The sequence below is a fragment of the Aspergillus lucknowensis genome (assembly GCF_044049455.1).
Source record: "Aspergillus lucknowensis strain CBS 449.75 chromosome Unknown BJX67scaffold_35, whole genome shotgun sequence".
NCBI lineage: Eukaryota > Fungi > Ascomycota > Eurotiomycetes > Eurotiales > Aspergillaceae > Aspergillus > Aspergillus lucknowensis.
Genome location: NW_027263579.1, coordinates 86,729 through 103,114, shown reverse-complemented (window position 1 = coordinate 103,114; position 16,386 = coordinate 86,729). Strand labels below are relative to the sequence as shown.

Here is a 16,386-nt window from a genome sequence, read left to right as displayed (position 1 = left end):
AGGCAAGGGTTGCTTGGGTCTGTTCAACTACTTGTCGGTTCCGCCATTCTGGATGCGAGGGATCCAGAGGAACCCAGGCAGCGCCAGCCTTGTTGATGGCTAGAATGGCCACGAAATACCACGCGGACTTTTCAAAACAAACATGAATAAAACTGTCTGACTGGATAGTGAACGTCTTAACAAGATGACAGGCCAACCGATCTGCTGCGTCGTTTAGTTCCTGGTATGTGAGTTCGCCATCCCATGCTCGGATTGCTGGGGCATCCGGCCGGGACAGGGCTTGCTTCTCGACGAGCTCGTGGATGCATGCGTCGATGATTTCAGGACATTCGGGATTCCAGTCAAAGGCCTGTTTGACATCCCATGATCCAGCGATAGAAATATCCCCTAATGGCTTCTCGTCCTGCCCGAGCAGTTGCTGGATCACAAAGCTGTACTGGTTGGATAATGCCAGCAGTTGCGACTCCGCAAGGACCTCCGAGTTGTAAATGAAAAGAAGCTCAACGTAGTCGTCGTACACGTGGCACTGGACAACAAGCGGATAGCTGAAGAACCCGTCGAGCAGGTGGTCGGGTTGCATCTCGTCCGAGTCTGCTTCGAGCAAGATGGAGTTCGCAGTATTGGACAGCCCTAGCTGCTGCATGGGCTGCACCACCAGCAGACTCGTGAAGTCACACGCATCCTTCGCATGCTGGCTAACCTTTGCGATATTCTGCAGGCCGAATTGTTCATATGCAATCATGTCGGACGCTTGATTTTGGATATCAAGCAGGAAGCTTGCTGTCGATTGCTGGGCATTCAGGCGTACTCGAACAGGAACAGTGGCCACGACAAGGCCTGGCATCTTGTCGATTCCAGGGACAGGGGCCTGACGCCCTGAAATCGTGGCACCGAAGCAGATGTCTTCAGTCTCGCAATAGCGGGCCAAAACCAACGCCCAGGCTGCACGCAGGATCGTTGCCTTGGTGACGGACGAGTCCGTCAACCGGGGGAACTGGATCTTTTTCGTTGACACCCGCGCAGAGGAGGCCCCAGAAGTCCGACTCGGTGGTGGCCATGCGGCCCCGTTGGCGTCGTCCAGCTGAGACTTCCAATAATCGAGCATAGCTTTCTGGTCGAGGCTCGCCGTGTAGTTGATGAAGCTGCTGTAAGGCTGGAGGGCAGGAATACTGGTCTGGTAGTAATGTTGTTGAAGTATATCCAACACCATCTGGTTCGTCCAACCATCATATACGGCGTGATGAATCGCCCACAGAAAATAGCGGCCGCCATTCCCATCCTCGATGACCGCATTCCTGCTGAGACGCGAGCCGTAGGCCATTGTGATGTTCCTCATTGCCTCAACGGCCGAGTTCAAGTCCGATGCGTCGACGGCCTCCCATGACAGATCGCCTCTGACCACGACTTGGATGGACTGGCCGCCCACCAGAAGCACTCGTGATCGGAGATTGCTGCAAGTCGCCACCGTTTGCTCCCATGCCAGCTTGAAGCGAGCAATATCCACATCGTCCGGGATTCGGTAGACATGCTTGGCGATATAGGATCCAGGCTGCTTGACCGCAAGGGCCATCAGACCGTCTTGCAGCGTGGTGCATGGATAGGCATCCTCTATGGCCTGCCCATCAGAAAAGCCACATTGCTCTGCCGCAAGCAACTCTAGAGACTCCCTCTCAACACCACCGGGGACCATGCTAAATGGCTCGGCGTCGAAGGAAGTAGGTCCCTTGTTTGTCTTACTTACCGTAGCGGCGGCCATCTTACCTAGTCTTGAGTCTTCGAACACCGTCGTCACTGTCAGGTTAATATCATGCTGCCGCGCAAGGGTGACCAAATGGATCGCCGAGATCGAGTCGCCGCCGATTCTCAAAAAGCTATCGTTTTTACCAATATCTGCTGGGTTGAGGTTAAGGACTTGCGCCCACAGATCGCGCAGCTTGAGCTCCATTTCCGTATTTGGCTGTTCATGTCTTGCGACTCCTGGACTGAACGCCTGTCTCTCTGCTGCAGGGACAGCCTGCCCAAACCGGACGAGATTGCGTCGGTTGACCTTGCCAGAGGTTGTCTGTTCTGGCGCGTCCTGCAGAGCCAAGTAGGTCGTAGGCATCATATAAGCTGGCAGGACGGCTCGTAAGGAGGAGTCCAATTCAGCAATAAGACTTCGTATGCTGTCAGATAGAGCACAAAGTCGCAGCTCCTTCTTCTGAGCGACGGAATGAGAGTCATGACCTCCTGCCGTCCACAGAAAGGCCATGAGCGATTTCGATTCCGTCTCATGCCCATCGACCAGATCGACAACGCCCGTCATTTTCTCGGGCAGGAACTCAAGCATGCGGGCCTCGATCTCGCCCAGTTCGATCCGCTGCCCGTGGAGCTTGATCTGGGTGTCCTTGCGTCCCACAAAGTCGAAGGTGCCGTCGTTATTGCTTCGGACCAGATCCCCAGTGCGATAACCCCGTCGAAGCGAGCCCGCAGGGAGCCAGTCGATGCCCTCAACCCAGCTAGCCGCAGTCTTGCTGTCGACATTCAAGTATCCACGCGCAAGCGTGGGTCCTTGGACGAGAAGCTCGCCGATACAGCCCACCGGCACGAGCTGTGTCGGGCTGGTAGGATTAACCACCCAGAAAGCGCTGGACAAGGGCTGGCCAATATTGGCTGCATTGCCAGACCTCCCTAATGCGTTGTTCCACCCGCAAAACGCTGCCTCCGCTGGCCCGTAGATTCCATGCAGCTCCACGACATCCTTCCACCGGTCTGCGGACTTCTTCCGCACCGGTTCTCCTCCAAGACAGAGGAGCTTAAAGCAGGGGATATCGGCTGGCTCGAGGAGGTCGGCGACGGTAGGCGTTAAAAAGGCCCAGCTGGCCTGGCTTGCGTTGATGAACCCTGTGAGATCATATAATCTGGCATGATCCGATGGTGTACAGATGCAGCCCCCACGCATGAGCGTGATCAGCACATCCCAAATGCCAACATCGAAGGTGTAAGCAGAGAACTGGAGGGTCCGCGTTCCAGGCCCAATGCGGAGTATTGAGCCATACGAGGCCGCGGTAGAGCACGCATTGTTGTGCTGCATGATGATGCCCTTGGGTCTCCCTGTGCTGCCTGAAGTAAAAAGCACGAAGCTGGCATTGTGAGGTTGAGCTGGACAAGAGAGTGGACGCTCTGGCGCAGGGCCTGAAAGAATATCCTCCTCAACCACCAAGACATTGACACCCATTGACTGGAGAACACCCTCAAATGCCGGTGCACAGAGTACTGCTGTCGCTCTGCAGTCTTCTAGGATCGATTGCAGGCGGGCAGGGGGGGCTGCAGGATCCAAGGGCACAAAGGCCCCGCCAGCCTTCTCTACAGCTACCATGGCCACGATCGCCCAGGTCGATTTGGGGAAGCAAATGGGAACAAGGACCTCGGGGCCGACGCCCATATCCTGAAGCTTTTGGGCCAGCACCGACGTAAACCTCCCAAGTTCGCTGTAGGTCAGATTCCGGTCCCAGGACACCACAGCGGGCTCATGTGGACGTGTCCGGACTTGCTCGTCGATTTGCCAGTGGGTACACGAGTCTGTTGGGACTGGGATGGTTTGATACTTGTTAATGCGCGCCATGTCGGTGTCACTGATGATGTCGGCCTGCGTTGTCACGGTTTCAGGGCTCGAAGTAATCAACTCGAGTGCTTTCTCCATGCAATTTGCGACGCCGGCGGCATCATCCTCGCTCATCAACGAACACTGGTACTCGATCGAAACACCCACGGACTTGCTCGTGATACTGACAAGAACGATAATGTCGTACTGGATTCAAAACGTCAGTCGACGAACATGTTAGCCAGGAAAATCGCAGGGTCTCACCTCCGTTTGCACATAAGTAGCCACGTCTCGGAGCTCAATGCTGGAATCGAGGTCCGGCTGCCCAGAGGACGGGTAAACCATGGACAGGAGCGTGTTGAAAAGACTCTGTTCGCCCAAGGCCAGCGAATTCTGGATCTCCGCAAGCGAGTTGTACTGGTTTTCCAGGCTGCGACTCGAGTCCCTCTGCACCTGGCGAAGCATCTCCGTGAAACTCCGGTCATTTCCAAACTGGGTCCGGCACACCAGCGTTTGGATCAGAGTCCCGAGCATCGTCCGGATGTCCTTGATCGGTGCATCGCGACCGGACGCCGCATAGCCAAAGCACACGTCGTCTGCCTGTGTATACGTGCGAAGGACCGTCCCCCAAGCGGCTTGGAGCAGGGTAGACATGGTGATACCTTGAACTTTGCAAAAGGTGAGAAGTCTCGCTGAATCAACCTTGACCGACGCAGAACCCATCTTATGCCGCTCGCTCCGCCGCGGACCGGTTTCCAGGCGCGGGAAGAGGCAGGGGGAGGCAAGATGCAGGTAGTCCTTCCAGTACTGCAAGGTATCCCCCTTGGGAACCGCTCGCACGAAGGAGATAAAATCGGCGACGTCGGTGGCTCGCGTCCGTGGTAGGCGCCCACAGAATGCGCGCTTGAGATCCCTCGGCAAGAGGTCCAGCGACATGCCATCGACCAGGGCGTGGTTGATGTCCAGCCTGCAGAAAATGCGGCCGTCCGCGGTGGTGCATATGGCCAACCGGTGGCTGGGCTGGTATTTCGACCTTGGGACCATTTCTAGAGCATCCAAAGATGCGACGGCCGCAGCGCTACTTTCGAGGGCTCCCAGCCGCAGGATATCTGGGTTGATTTTTCTCAGGACCACCTGGTCAAACATGGCGCCGTTGCGCACACTCGGGATGAAGACCGTGCGCAGCGTTGCGTGATGGGACACCAAGTCTCTCCATGCACGTTCCAAACGGTCCACAGCGGGGGGCTCCGAACGGCCATGAATCGTCGCCTCGAAAGTCCATCGAATCATGTAGATGTCGGGAGAGGAAACCTGCGAAAGCAGAATGCCCTCCTGTACTGGCGTACAGGGGTACACATTTTCGATATCACTGTAGCTGAGTTCTCTTGTTTCCCTCGCAAGACGGTCGAGCTCCGGATAGGACAGGGGCAGCAGCGGAAAGTCAGAAAGAGTGTAGAGGGGTGAGTCGGTAGCGAGTTGGGAGAGTGCCGTCTCGAAGATGTGCTGACACCGGTCAACCCAGCGTTGGATGTCTCCGTGACGCTGTAAATCAGTAGGGAATGTGAAGTCCAAGTCCACAGAGTCGTCGTCGGACGAGACGGTGATTCGAAACAGAGAAGTCGGCGCCGCTTCGCCGGTCGAGACGCCGCTGCTGTGACCGTTGATATTGCTGTTGGAGCCGTTGGTGTGGCCGTCGGTGTGGCCATTGGTATGGCCGTTCGTGTAACGATTAGTATGGCCGTTGGTGCCGTAGGTGTGGCCGTTGATATGCCCATTCATGCTGCGTCGGGCCGGAACGAACAGAGCGCCCTCAAAGCTGATGAGGACCTCGGCCACAGGACCGCGGTTCTTCAGGCGTTCTAAAGGATAGGACTTGGAAGCAGCCCAGCAGTCCTTGACTCGGCGCACCGTCTGTGTGAAGGTCTCGTTCTCCGACACGCCCAGGTCCAGCACCGACAGCGTCCCCCCGGCATGCTGCGAGATGCCAACCAACACGGCGAGGGAGTCTCGATCCGGGAAGCTGTCCCCGAACGATGAGACGACGGCCGCCACGCAGACCTCTGCGGGGCTTTTATTCGAGGTAGAGATACCGGGCCTGGTGAGCCGACGGGCACTTTCCCGGGAGATTCTGAACCGCTGCGAGGTGCGAGGTTTGCCCTTGTATCCATCTCCCCCCTCGAAGGGGTTCCAGTACGCAAGCCTGCGCGGTGACAGCGTCACGATGTCATGTCCGGGGGTGTTCTGGCGCGCCAGGCTCCCGTGTTCGGGGGCCTCGTTCGCGATGGCCGCGATGGATGCGATTTCGTCCAGGGTCTCAGACCGTATCATCGCGGGCACGCGCAGTGTCAGACCAGCTTCCTGGCAGCGCGTCACCACCTCAATCGCGGTGATGGAGTCTCCGCCCAGGTTGAGAAATGAAGAGGACGAGGAGATCTCGTCCAGCGGCACGGCCAGGACCTCCGAGATAATCCGCCTCAGGGTCCTCTGTACGCGTCTGCTGCTGTCGCTGTCGTCCACGGAGTCCAGCAAGGTCTGCTGCAGCCGGGCCTCGTCCACCCGCCCCGAGTCGGCTGTAGGAAGTACCGGTAGCACCATCCATCGCTTTGGAATGACCACGTCGTCGCCCGAAGTCTTCTTCGCGGCCAACAAGCGTTTCCGAATCGTTTTGACCATCAAGGCATCTGGCACCTCCTCGCCCGGGAGTGTTTTCAGCGAGATGGCGATGGCCCATTGCGCGTCTGTGTCGTGTGTAGAGAGATGGGGAGAGAGGTTGACCACTTTGGCTTGCTTGACCGCGCCATCTTCACGCAAAAATGTTTCAATATCGAACGGCATGGCGACTCTATGTTGCGATTTTTTCTATCTTCAAATGCGGCGGAATGCTTCTATGATGCGGAATATGATTGTGATGTACAGGAATATGGAGACAGTGCCTGCGCGCAAGGTCGAATGGATGCGCAGGATAACCAAAAGAACGGCGCAAACGAGACAGCAACAATTACTCGGTAGCAGTTTCTGCTCAGGACAGCTCTCCAGCTCGAACAAACCAAAGTCACTCCCAGCTGAAGGGGGCCGGTCGCACCACCGTTCAGCGCACACTACAGTCAGCATGGCGATGAGGCACCCAGAGAGACAGCCGGGGTCGATCGATGGACGGCAGCGCTTTCTTTCACGTGTCAGAAACCGAGATAGCTAAGCTCCGGAGCTCACCTGCATGCATGCGATCTGACAGGATGTTGGTTGGTGGATTTGTGCGCCTCTCCGGACAGTAAGCGGGCTGCGCCTGCGCCAGCGCTTGTGGATGATGAGCTGCAGACAGTAAGCTGGTGTTGACGTTGGACGCACGGCACTCGATGCCCTTCTGTTCTGCCGTCAACCTCAGCCTCAGTCTGTGTGCTCGACTGTGAACGGAGTGCCAATGTCAAGATGGTCCAACGCACGAGAAGGGCTGAAGACTTCAATACCCCACCCCTGCACCAGGCTGGACGATGCAGCCCTATTGAGTTGCATCGCACACGGTAGTTTGAATTTCTTTCCACCGCAAAGACAGACGCAAACGAAATAGATTCGAAGATGTCCCCTCCGATACTCAGCCAGCGAGCAGCCAGAGCCCTGGGCTCTCTGAGGCCCCTCCAGAGGCTTGCAGGAACACCCCCTCGACAACACAGGCATTATGGGGCTGCAGCAGGCATTCAGACGACCGAGGCGCCCCCCGTTGCCAGTCGACCGGAGCAGGCAATGCCGCGTCCGCAGCTCAACATTTGGCAGCAGGCGTACCGACCGCAGTACTACAGCGCCATTGCAGAGATCATGAAGCTGCGAGAGACGTATGAGAAGGACCGCTTTATCTTCGTCAAGGGCCCCAAGATGGCGCGTCTGCTGAGGGGTCTCGGTGCCAGCGGGGGGGATCTCGAGGCCCTTCCAAGCGTAGGCGATCGGCTGTATAGGGATCCCACACTGCCCTTCCGCAAGACTCGCAATGGGCGCTTCTGCTTCGACTTCGACACACAAACCCTGCGCCGTCTCGAGTTCCAGCCGTTCGTGCTGTCCGCGGAGGAGGGCTTTAAGCGCCACGACTCCGGCCAGACTCGGTCCTTCGACGAGGTCGAGGACGTCCTCCAGCTCAACACGGCCTTCCAGGCCCTCTGCCTGTTCAAGGCCATGATCTTCCACGGCATCCCGATCCGCCAACGGCCGAACTTCGACTACAGCGTCAACCACTGGATCTGCACCTTATTCTCTCTTCGGACCCTCACGACGCCGCAGCTGCGAGGCGAGCCGGCGCTCGAAGGCGTGCACATGGACGGCGTCGACCACACCATGACCACCCTGCTCGCGACGGACAACATGCGGTCCGACAGTGCCGTCACCTTCATGCACGACGTGAAGGAGGTCACGGGCATCCAGCTCGACGAGGCGAATGCGGGACTGATCCAGGGCCGCGCCCAGCACGTGGACTTTCTGGATACCCTGCTGGTCGCCGACTACGAGCGAAAGCACAGCGTCTCCACCGTCTACGCCGAGGATCCCTCCCGGGACGCCCACCGCGACATGCTCGTCTTCTTCACCCGCAAGCCCGTGACGAAGGATCACATTTCGAGCTCGGTGGACTCGGTGGTTCCGCACAAGGGGATGCCCATGGAAATTCCCCTCTTCGTGCCGGGAAGGCAGCAATAGAAACGGAGGTCTCTCAGGCGTTGGGCGGTCCAGCTCGGGCTTACGATGATGTTAATCTGGCTGATTTACGGGGTGCAATGAGAACTAACGACAAGGCGGGAAGCAATATGCAGAGAAAGTAAACAGCAGACGCTCTTCCATCAGGAACGCGCTGGCTGTTGTGGCTTTGGTTCGGCTTGGTCTGGAGGGGGGTTCTCCCATTCCGCAGGACGCGAAAGATAGCAAGCATAGGTAGTCTGTCAATTCCTTCGCGCCTTTGGCTACTGTGTTGTACCACTTCACGGTGGAGGCTGCATAGATGTAGATTATAGAAGGCCTCGCATACGAGGACTCGGGGAGAACTGATACCGGATCCGTGTCGTACGTGAAGATATATACATATCTGTTTCCACATATATGTTGGACATCACCATCACCCCGCAAAACTACTCTGCCTCAAATGCATATTTTATCGTCCGGCTCATCGAGCAGATTCATACTGCGTATTTTTTGGACTTTGAAATGCACAGGATTTCCGGTTATTTACAGATTCGACATACTAGCGGTCAGCCCAACGGCCTAGTGCTGACTGTCCAGCCTGAGTGTCGATCGAATCCGCGCTGGACCCCAGAAGCAAGGCGAGCACAGCTCCTCGAGGGCAAGCTGAGCAGGGTTTGAAAATAGCTGAGCAGGGGTTGGAAAAAATCGGTTGATTTCCAAAGTACACAGTGTCCCTTTCCAAGCGACAGTCAGGGCTAGCACCCCGAGCACGTGATCTTCGTGCTGACCCCCCAGCCGTCACGTGTTCCGCCAGCAAGGATCGCAGGAAACACCGTCGAAAAGGCTCGACATCTTCGACAGCGTCAACATCGTCAAATCATCGAAATTGTTGAATTTTGGCGGATGCAGGGCACAGCCGGACGAGCTTCGCCGTTGAACCCAAAGATCGTGGGCTCCAGGTGGAACTGGGCCACGCAACAATGGCGACGACACCGAAGCCCCAGAGGGAGGCCACGCTCTTCGACTACCTGGTAGTTCTCTCCGCATCATTTGGCCACGGGAAGAGACACGTCTGATGGATTCACAGCGCATTTTCGCATACGCAACGGGATGGGACTTGCTGATCATCCCGGCCGGAATTCTGGCCAGCATTGGCGCGGGCGTAGTAAGTGTTGACCTGTTGACCACCAACTTGTCCACGGTGGCTGATGTGATGGCCACGACCAGACCATGCCGCTCATGTTTGTCGTGCTCGGTGCGTGCCCATTGGAACCCTCGTCGAGGCCGGGGTGTAGTCGCTGATGTGTCGCTAGGACTGCTCGTGACGGATTTCAGCGGCTATTTCCTGCCCAACTCCACGGTGACCCAGGACGAATTCCAGGCCAATGTGAATACGATTGCGTGCGTTCAAGTCGTCGGAGTCAAAAGCGTGAGCTAACAGTCGCTTGCTCAGGCTCTACGTCTTCATCCTGTTCATCGTACGATTTGTATTGAACTATATCAACAAGGTGTGTGCTCTCGCTGCGTCGCCTTCTCGCCGGAATTCATCTCACGGTCCAGTTTGCATTCCGCATAATTGGCATTCGATTGTCGGCGGCGGTTCGTCTCCATTATCTTCAGTCTCTCTTCTCCCAGAGCGTCCACGTACTGGACTCCAAGGCCCCGGGGTCTGCAGCCGGAACCATAACAACAACCGCGAACACATGTAGGTCTCGGATGGCTGGGAAAGCGAGAGTAACTGACCCAAGTCCACAGTACAACTGGGCATTTCGGAGAAGCTCGGGACCTTCATCGAGTTCACGGCCACCATTGTCGCCGCCATGATCGTGGCCTTCATTCACAGCTGGGCGCTCTCCCTCGTAACGGGATCGCTTCTGGTCTTCATCCTCGTATCGACCAGCGTTGTCATGACCCTCATCCGCAGGGGGGTGATTGCCGTCATCATATCGGAGGCGAAGGCAGCCTCAGTTGCCAGCGAGGTTTTCAACAGCATGCGCATGATTGTTGCCTGCGGAGCCGAGATGCGCACGCTGAACAAGTTCGCCGTCTGGGCCGACGACGCGAAGAAGAATGGCCAGAAGACATCCTCCCTCATCGCCGTCCAGGTCTCGGTCTCGGTATTCTCCGTGTTTTCCGGATTCGCCCTGTCTTTTTGGTATGGCACCAAGCTCTATTCCGACGGCCGGCTCTCGAACATCGGCACCGTCCTCGTCGTGGTGATGTCGGTGATGCTGATGACCATCTCTCTGCAACGACTTGCGACCCCTTTGATTACCGTGTCCAATGCGATGCTGGCGGCCTGTGAGTTTTTCACCGTCATTGACGCACCCAAGGTCCCGATGGAGGGACTGAAAGCGCCGCAGGTCTCTGCGATGGACGACATTGAATTCCGGAATGTCGATTTTGCCTATCCCAGCCGGCCGGACGTCAAGGTGTTGGACGGGCTAAACCTGAAGATCGAGGTTGGCAAGCTCACCGCAATAGTCGGGCCCTCGGGCTCCGGAAAGAGCACCATTGTGGGCTTGCTCGAGGGATGGTACTCGCTCCGCGAGCAGCACGTCCTCGTCGAGGCTGTGAAGGCTGGTAAAAAGGAAAAGGGAAAGGCGAAGAAGAGCGAAGCAGCCGCGCAAGCAGCGAACGCTACGATGGCAAGCCCTTTTGAGCCACCCGCTGTGCAGCTGAAAGGTGAAATCCTGGTATCCGGCCATCATCCTCTCCACGACATCGATCTTAAGTGGTGGAGAGCCCAGATAGGGCTGGTGCAGCAGGAGCCTTTCCTGTTCAACGATACCATCTTCAACAATGTTGCTGCTGGACTGGTCGGCACGCCCCACGAGAACGCGAGTTACGAAACGAAGAGAGAGATGGTTGTAGCGGCTTGTGACGAGGCTTTCGCGAGTGAGTTTATTGACAGGCTGCCAGAGGGGTACGAGTCGATGGTTGGGGACGGGGGCGCAAAGCTCTCGGGAGGGCAGCGGCAACGCATCAGCATCGCGAGGGCTGTCGTTCGGCAGCCTGCCATCCTCATCCTCGATGAAGCAACCAGCGCCATGGACGCAAAAGCAGAGCGCATTGTCCAGGCGGCGCTCGATAGGGTCTCCCGGGCAAGAACCACCATCTCGATTGCCCATCGGCTCTCCACCATCATGAAGGCCGACAAGATCATCGTGCTTCAGAAAGGCAAGGTAGTCGAAGAGGGTACCCACCAGAGTTTGCTTGCAAGGGAGGACGGCGTGTACTACGGCCTCGTCCACGCCCAGCAGCTTGCAATGGGCACCGAGGCCACCGACGATGACTCTTCGATTCACCCCGATGACGACGGTTCGTCCGCCAGCCAGGCCAAGGAAGAGAAACTGGCCATCCAGGCGGCGCCCCAGAGTACGCAGGCTGCCGCGCCCCGCCAGCCTGGTGTAAGAGAGTCGATTGCAAACTTCGCTCGGCTTCTATATGAGCAGCGGACCCGGTTCCCGCAGTACCTCCTGATCGTCGTTCTCGCCGCGTGTACCGGTGCTGCAACCCCCATTCAGGCGTGGCTCTTTGGGCAAATCATTGCAGTCTTCGAAGACATCGACGACATGTCTGCGCTTACGTCCCGCGCCAATTTCCTCTCTATGATGTGGTTTGTACTTGCTATCTGCACTGGAGCGGCATATTTCTTCGTCGCCTTCCTGTCGACTCATCTCGCGTACTACATCTCCTCCACCTACCGGAAACAGTACTTCGAGAACCTTCTTCACCAAGCAATGGCCTTCTTCGATGCCGAGGGGCATTCGCCAGGGACGCTGACCGCGAGGGTGAGCAGCGACCCGAAGAAGCTCGAGGAGCTGCTCGGCTTAAACATGTCTATGTTGTACAACTCGTCAGCATCCCTGCAGAGCCACAGTATCCCATGTGTAAAAGCTGACTAGTTCGAACGTAGGTTCTTCGTGGTGATTGGCACCATTATCATTACCTTCGTGTTTGGCTGGAAACTGGCCTTGATCCTCCTCTGTGTAACGCTGCCCCTAAGTCTCGTGGCCGGATTCTACCGGCTCCAGTGCGAGCTCGAGTTTGAAAAGATGTACAACGCCGTCTTCGCCGACAGCAGCAAGTTCGCGTCAGAGGCCATCGGTGCGTTCCGCACCGTCACGTCTCTGACTCTCGAACATACCATCGAAGCTCGCTACCAGAGACTGCTCAGCGGCCACATTGACTCTGCATTCAAGCGGGCTCTCTGGACGTCCTTCATCTTCTCCATCTCCGACAGCATCGGCCTTGGGTGCCAGGCACTGATTTTCTGGTACGGCGGGCAACTCCTCGCCACCCACGAGTACCAGCTGCTGAATTTCTTCCTGTGCTATATGACCGCCACCATGGCCGCCGAGTCCATCAGCCAGGGCTTCAGCTTTTCACCCAACATGGCACAAGCGTCGGCAGCCGCAACGCGTATCATCGATGTTCGCAAAACGCGCAACTACGACCCGAACCCCAGGGAGCGGCAGATCCGAAACCACGACAACGGGGTCAAGATCGAGATCCAGGACGTGCATTTCCAGTATCCCACGCGGGACATGCCCATCTTCCAAGGGCTTAGCCTCACCTTCGAGGCAGGCCAATTTGTGGCTCTGGTCGGCGCCTCCGGCTGCGGGAAGACATCCATCATCTCTCTCCTGGAGCGATTCTACGACGTCCAGGAGGGGCGCATCCTCGCCAACGGCGTCGACATCACGGAGCTTAACGTCCACGAATACCGCAAGCTTGTGTCCCTGGTCGCCCAGGAGCCCTACATCATGCAAGGAACCGTGCGGGACAATATCCTGCTGGGCGTGGAGCCCGACCAGGTGACCGAAGACGAAATCCACGCGGTATGCCGGGATGCCCTCATCCACGACTTCATCACCTCCCTGCCCGACGGCTACGGTACCAGCGTCGGCAGTAAGGGCGTCTCTCTGTCGGGAGGGCAGAAACAGCGGCTCTCGATTGCGCGTGCCCTCATCCGGCGTCCGAGGCTCCTGCTGCTGGATGAAGCGACGAGCAGTCTGGATTCGGAGAGCGAGAAGCTCGTGCAGAAGGCGTTCGAGCGGGCGGCCAGCGGGCGCACCATGGTGGTGGTCGCTCATCGGCTGGCCACTGTGCAGAGGGCGGACCAGATCTTTGTGATGAGTGACGGCGCCTTGGTTGAGAGAGGGACGCATATCGAGTTGATCAACAGGAGAGGCGTTTATTGGAATATGGTAAGTTCTCTTCACCGCAAGGGGGGAACCAGAGGATTAACCTCAGCCACAGTGTCAAAACCAGGCCCTAGATCAATGAGAGACGGACGGGTGCAACGGAAGGCTTGCTTATTCTGCATTGTTTGGCGTTACTGTCTTTAGAACCAGCATCCGCGCTCAAAGACCATTTATTCTCTGTTACGATCTATCTCTCTGAGTACTGCGGAGGACGTAGCAATCTGTTCGACCTGTCTATGGGCAATTCCCAACTTCATTAACTACCTAAGCACCCCATCCACGAACGGGGTCTACTCGTCCTCCTCGGAGTCGAATTCAAAGACCTGGACAACGACTGGCGCCGTATCCTGGAGCTTCTTGACGACTTTCTTGCTGGCTTCGTAGGCGGCCCTGGCCCTGTCCTTCAGCACCTTTCGCTGCGTCTTCCCACTGGGCGTCTTTGGCAGCGCGTCCACAAACTCAATCCCCCCAGCAAGGCGCTTGAACTCCGGGAACGCGTCGTTCACGTAGTCGTGCAGCTGCCTTCGGGTGACTTCATCCTCCGCACCTTTCAAGCCCTCGGCTCGTATGATATACGCACGAGGAAGCTCCCCAGCTGCTTCGTTCGGATACGGCACCACGCACACGTCCGCAACCATCGGACTCAGCAGCAGGAACGTCTCCAGCTCCGCCGGCGCGACTTGCATGCCCTGACTCGACGTTAGAAACTGCAGCCTCAAGCTCATGGATAAGTTACCGAGACAGCCTACTCACCCTGACTTTGATCAACTCCTTGAGCCGGTCGACCACAAACAGATGATCATGCCCCTTGGGACTACGCCGGATCTCAACGAGGTCTCCCGTGCGAAGCCACCCATCCTCCGTGAGCATTTCCTTCGTCGCCGTCTCGTTGCCGAGGTACCCCAGCACTACAGACGGTGAACGTATCAGGAGCTCCCCGGGCTGATTAGGCTCCGTGATCTCCCGGCCGTCGCTGTCGATTAAGCGTCCCTCCAGACCCGGCAGGAAGCTGCCACAGGATCCAAAGACCGTGTCCGCCGGCGTTGAGAAAGAGGCCACGCAGCAGACCTCGGTGAGCCCGTAGCCCTGCAGAAAGGGCCGGCCCGGGAGCAGCTCGCTGAACTGGGAGGCCGTCTCCCTGGTCAATGGCGACGAACCGACCATGACGGCGCTGACGCTGCTCAGGTCGAATTTCCGAACGAACGGCGCCGACTTGGTCATGGCTACAACCATGGACGGAACCTATCGTGAGGAGCAGCCTTAGTATAGAGAAGAAGAAGAAGAAGAAGAAGAAGAACCAGCCTGAGAGCCACCTTACCAGCCACAGGGTTCCTATTCGGAGATTCTGGATTGCCGAGAGCGTATCGTCCAGGTCGAACCCTTGCAGGACCACGACGCCGTCGCCGCGGTGGACGCTCACGTGCGCGATGCAGAGGAGCGCATATGCGTGGAACTGCGGCAGCACCCCGAGGCCCAGCTCGGGGTCGCCTTTCCGGTAGACGGACTCGAAGGTTGCAAATTGCATGGTGTGGGCAATGACGTTTCGATGCGAGACCTTGACGTTTTTCTCGGGAGGGTTTAGATGCAGGTCTGCGCACGCGCGTGGATCCTCAGGGGCTTTTTACATACCGGAAGTCCAGAGGTGCCGCTCGACGGGATCAAGAACGCAGTCTGGCGGGCGCCCTGGCCCTTCTCCCACTGGAGCGCAGGCAGGGGTGGCAGTTGGGACCCCTCGAGGATGAGTTGGTCGACGGTCTTGAAGCCTTCGTCGCCGGCCACGCTGCTGCTCTTGTTCCGCGAGGGGACCGGGAGCAGGTAGATATGCTCCCTGGGAATCCCAGCTGCATCCGCGGCTTCCAGGGCACGACTGAGCAGGGCATCACAGGTGAAGAGCGCTTTGCACCGCACCAGCGTCAGCTGGTCAACCAGCTGTGTCGTGGTGTACGTCACGTTCACCGGGTTAGAGACACCAGACAGGCGATGAACGGCCCATGAGGCTGTCAAATGATCAATCTGAGATATGGAGTCAGTTTTTGCCCAAGTGTAAATCATACGTGCAGAGCAGGGAGAATACCGAATTGAAGCTAAAAATCCCCACGACCTTATCCAGCTCGCAGCCCTCGTTCACCGGCCATCCCAATTCCGCCGCCAGAGCTCTCGCGAGAAACTCGATCCGCTCGGCCACCTCGGCCGTCGAGTACGACTTGCCGGTGATGCCACAGGTGAACGGGGGTTTGGATTTGGCCCGGGGGCACCGGGCATATTTCTCGTCGCCAAAGAGGAATTCCGGCACGGAAACCGTGTCCGGCGGCCCGAATGGAAGGGGAGGGGCATAGGCAGGGCTCGTGAAGGGCATCTTGTCGAGACAGCTCTCGCCGTCGATTGACATCGCGCTTGGGAACTACAGCGCGAGGGACGAGGGAACGGCAGACAGTTCCAGCTGGCACACACATGAGCCATTCGAGAAGACTCGAGGGCCAATCAGGGCATTTGGCCCCGGGGGCTTTACACCTACGCTGGTCGTTAGTTAAGATGACTGTCCCTGAGTAAGACGTGCAGTGTCTGCGCTGATCTGATACGGCGCCGGCCCCAAAATCCCAGCTTAGTATCCACCTGCCGAATTACCATCGGCACTCACAGATGACTGTAGCCTCCGGATAATTATAGAATTGTCTATTTTTACAAATGGATAGTGGCGTGTTCTTCCCCTACCCATGTCCATCGCTTCACACCAGGTTGCGTATCGCCATTGCAAGCCTCAATGGCTGGAGTCTACGCTGTTGGGAGCCTGCGCTCTGGACCTCGACTTTGTGTCTCCGAGCGCTTAGAATCTGCCTAGCGATATGGGTTGAACTTGTAGTATACCGGGGCCGAGTCTTATCTCCAAATCTCCCCCGTACCTACACCACCTACAGTACTCTGACGATGTCGACCAAC

General features: G+C 57.4%; 3 protein-coding genes across 3 annotated transcripts; 2 read left to right on the top strand and 1 right to left on the bottom strand.

Annotated features, from left to right (window-relative positions):
• Positions 1 to 7,156: 7,156 nt before the first annotated feature.
• BJX67DRAFT_383213 (2OG-Fe dioxygenase family protein) lies at positions 7,157 to 8,260 on the top strand (the record flags this gene model as incomplete). Its single annotated transcript, XM_071033410.1, has 1 exon — positions 7,157 to 8,260. The coding sequence occupies one exon, from the start codon at positions 7,157 to 7,159 to the stop codon at positions 8,258 to 8,260; it is 1,104 nt and encodes a 367-aa protein (XP_070883971.1).
• Positions 8,261 to 9,110: 850 nt separating this feature from the next.
• BJX67DRAFT_359574 (ABC transporter ATP-binding protein) lies at positions 9,111 to 13,635 on the top strand. Its single transcript, XM_071029698.1, has 9 exons — positions 9,111 to 9,270; positions 9,327 to 9,404; positions 9,467 to 9,494; positions 9,553 to 9,640; positions 9,693 to 9,747; positions 9,800 to 9,944; positions 9,995 to 12,098; positions 12,159 to 13,452; positions 13,505 to 13,635. Exons 1-9 carry the CDS (start codon positions 9,220 to 9,222, stop codon positions 13,529 to 13,531), a joined length of 3,870 nt encoding a protein of 1,289 aa, XP_070883970.1. The 5' UTR covers positions 9,111 to 9,219; the 3' UTR covers positions 13,532 to 13,635.
• Positions 13,636 to 13,739: 104 nt separating this feature from the next.
• On the bottom strand, positions 13,740 to 15,805 carry BJX67DRAFT_373465 (uncharacterized protein; the record flags this gene model as incomplete). The annotated part of the gene is made up of 5 exons (XM_071031395.1): positions 13,740 to 14,138; positions 14,203 to 14,691; positions 14,768 to 15,016; positions 15,079 to 15,462; positions 15,524 to 15,805. The coding sequence occupies 5 exons, from the start codon at positions 15,803 to 15,805 to the stop codon at positions 13,740 to 13,742; spliced, it is 1,803 nt and encodes a 600-aa protein (XP_070883969.1).
• Between the last annotated feature and the right edge of the window lie 581 nt (positions 15,806 to 16,386).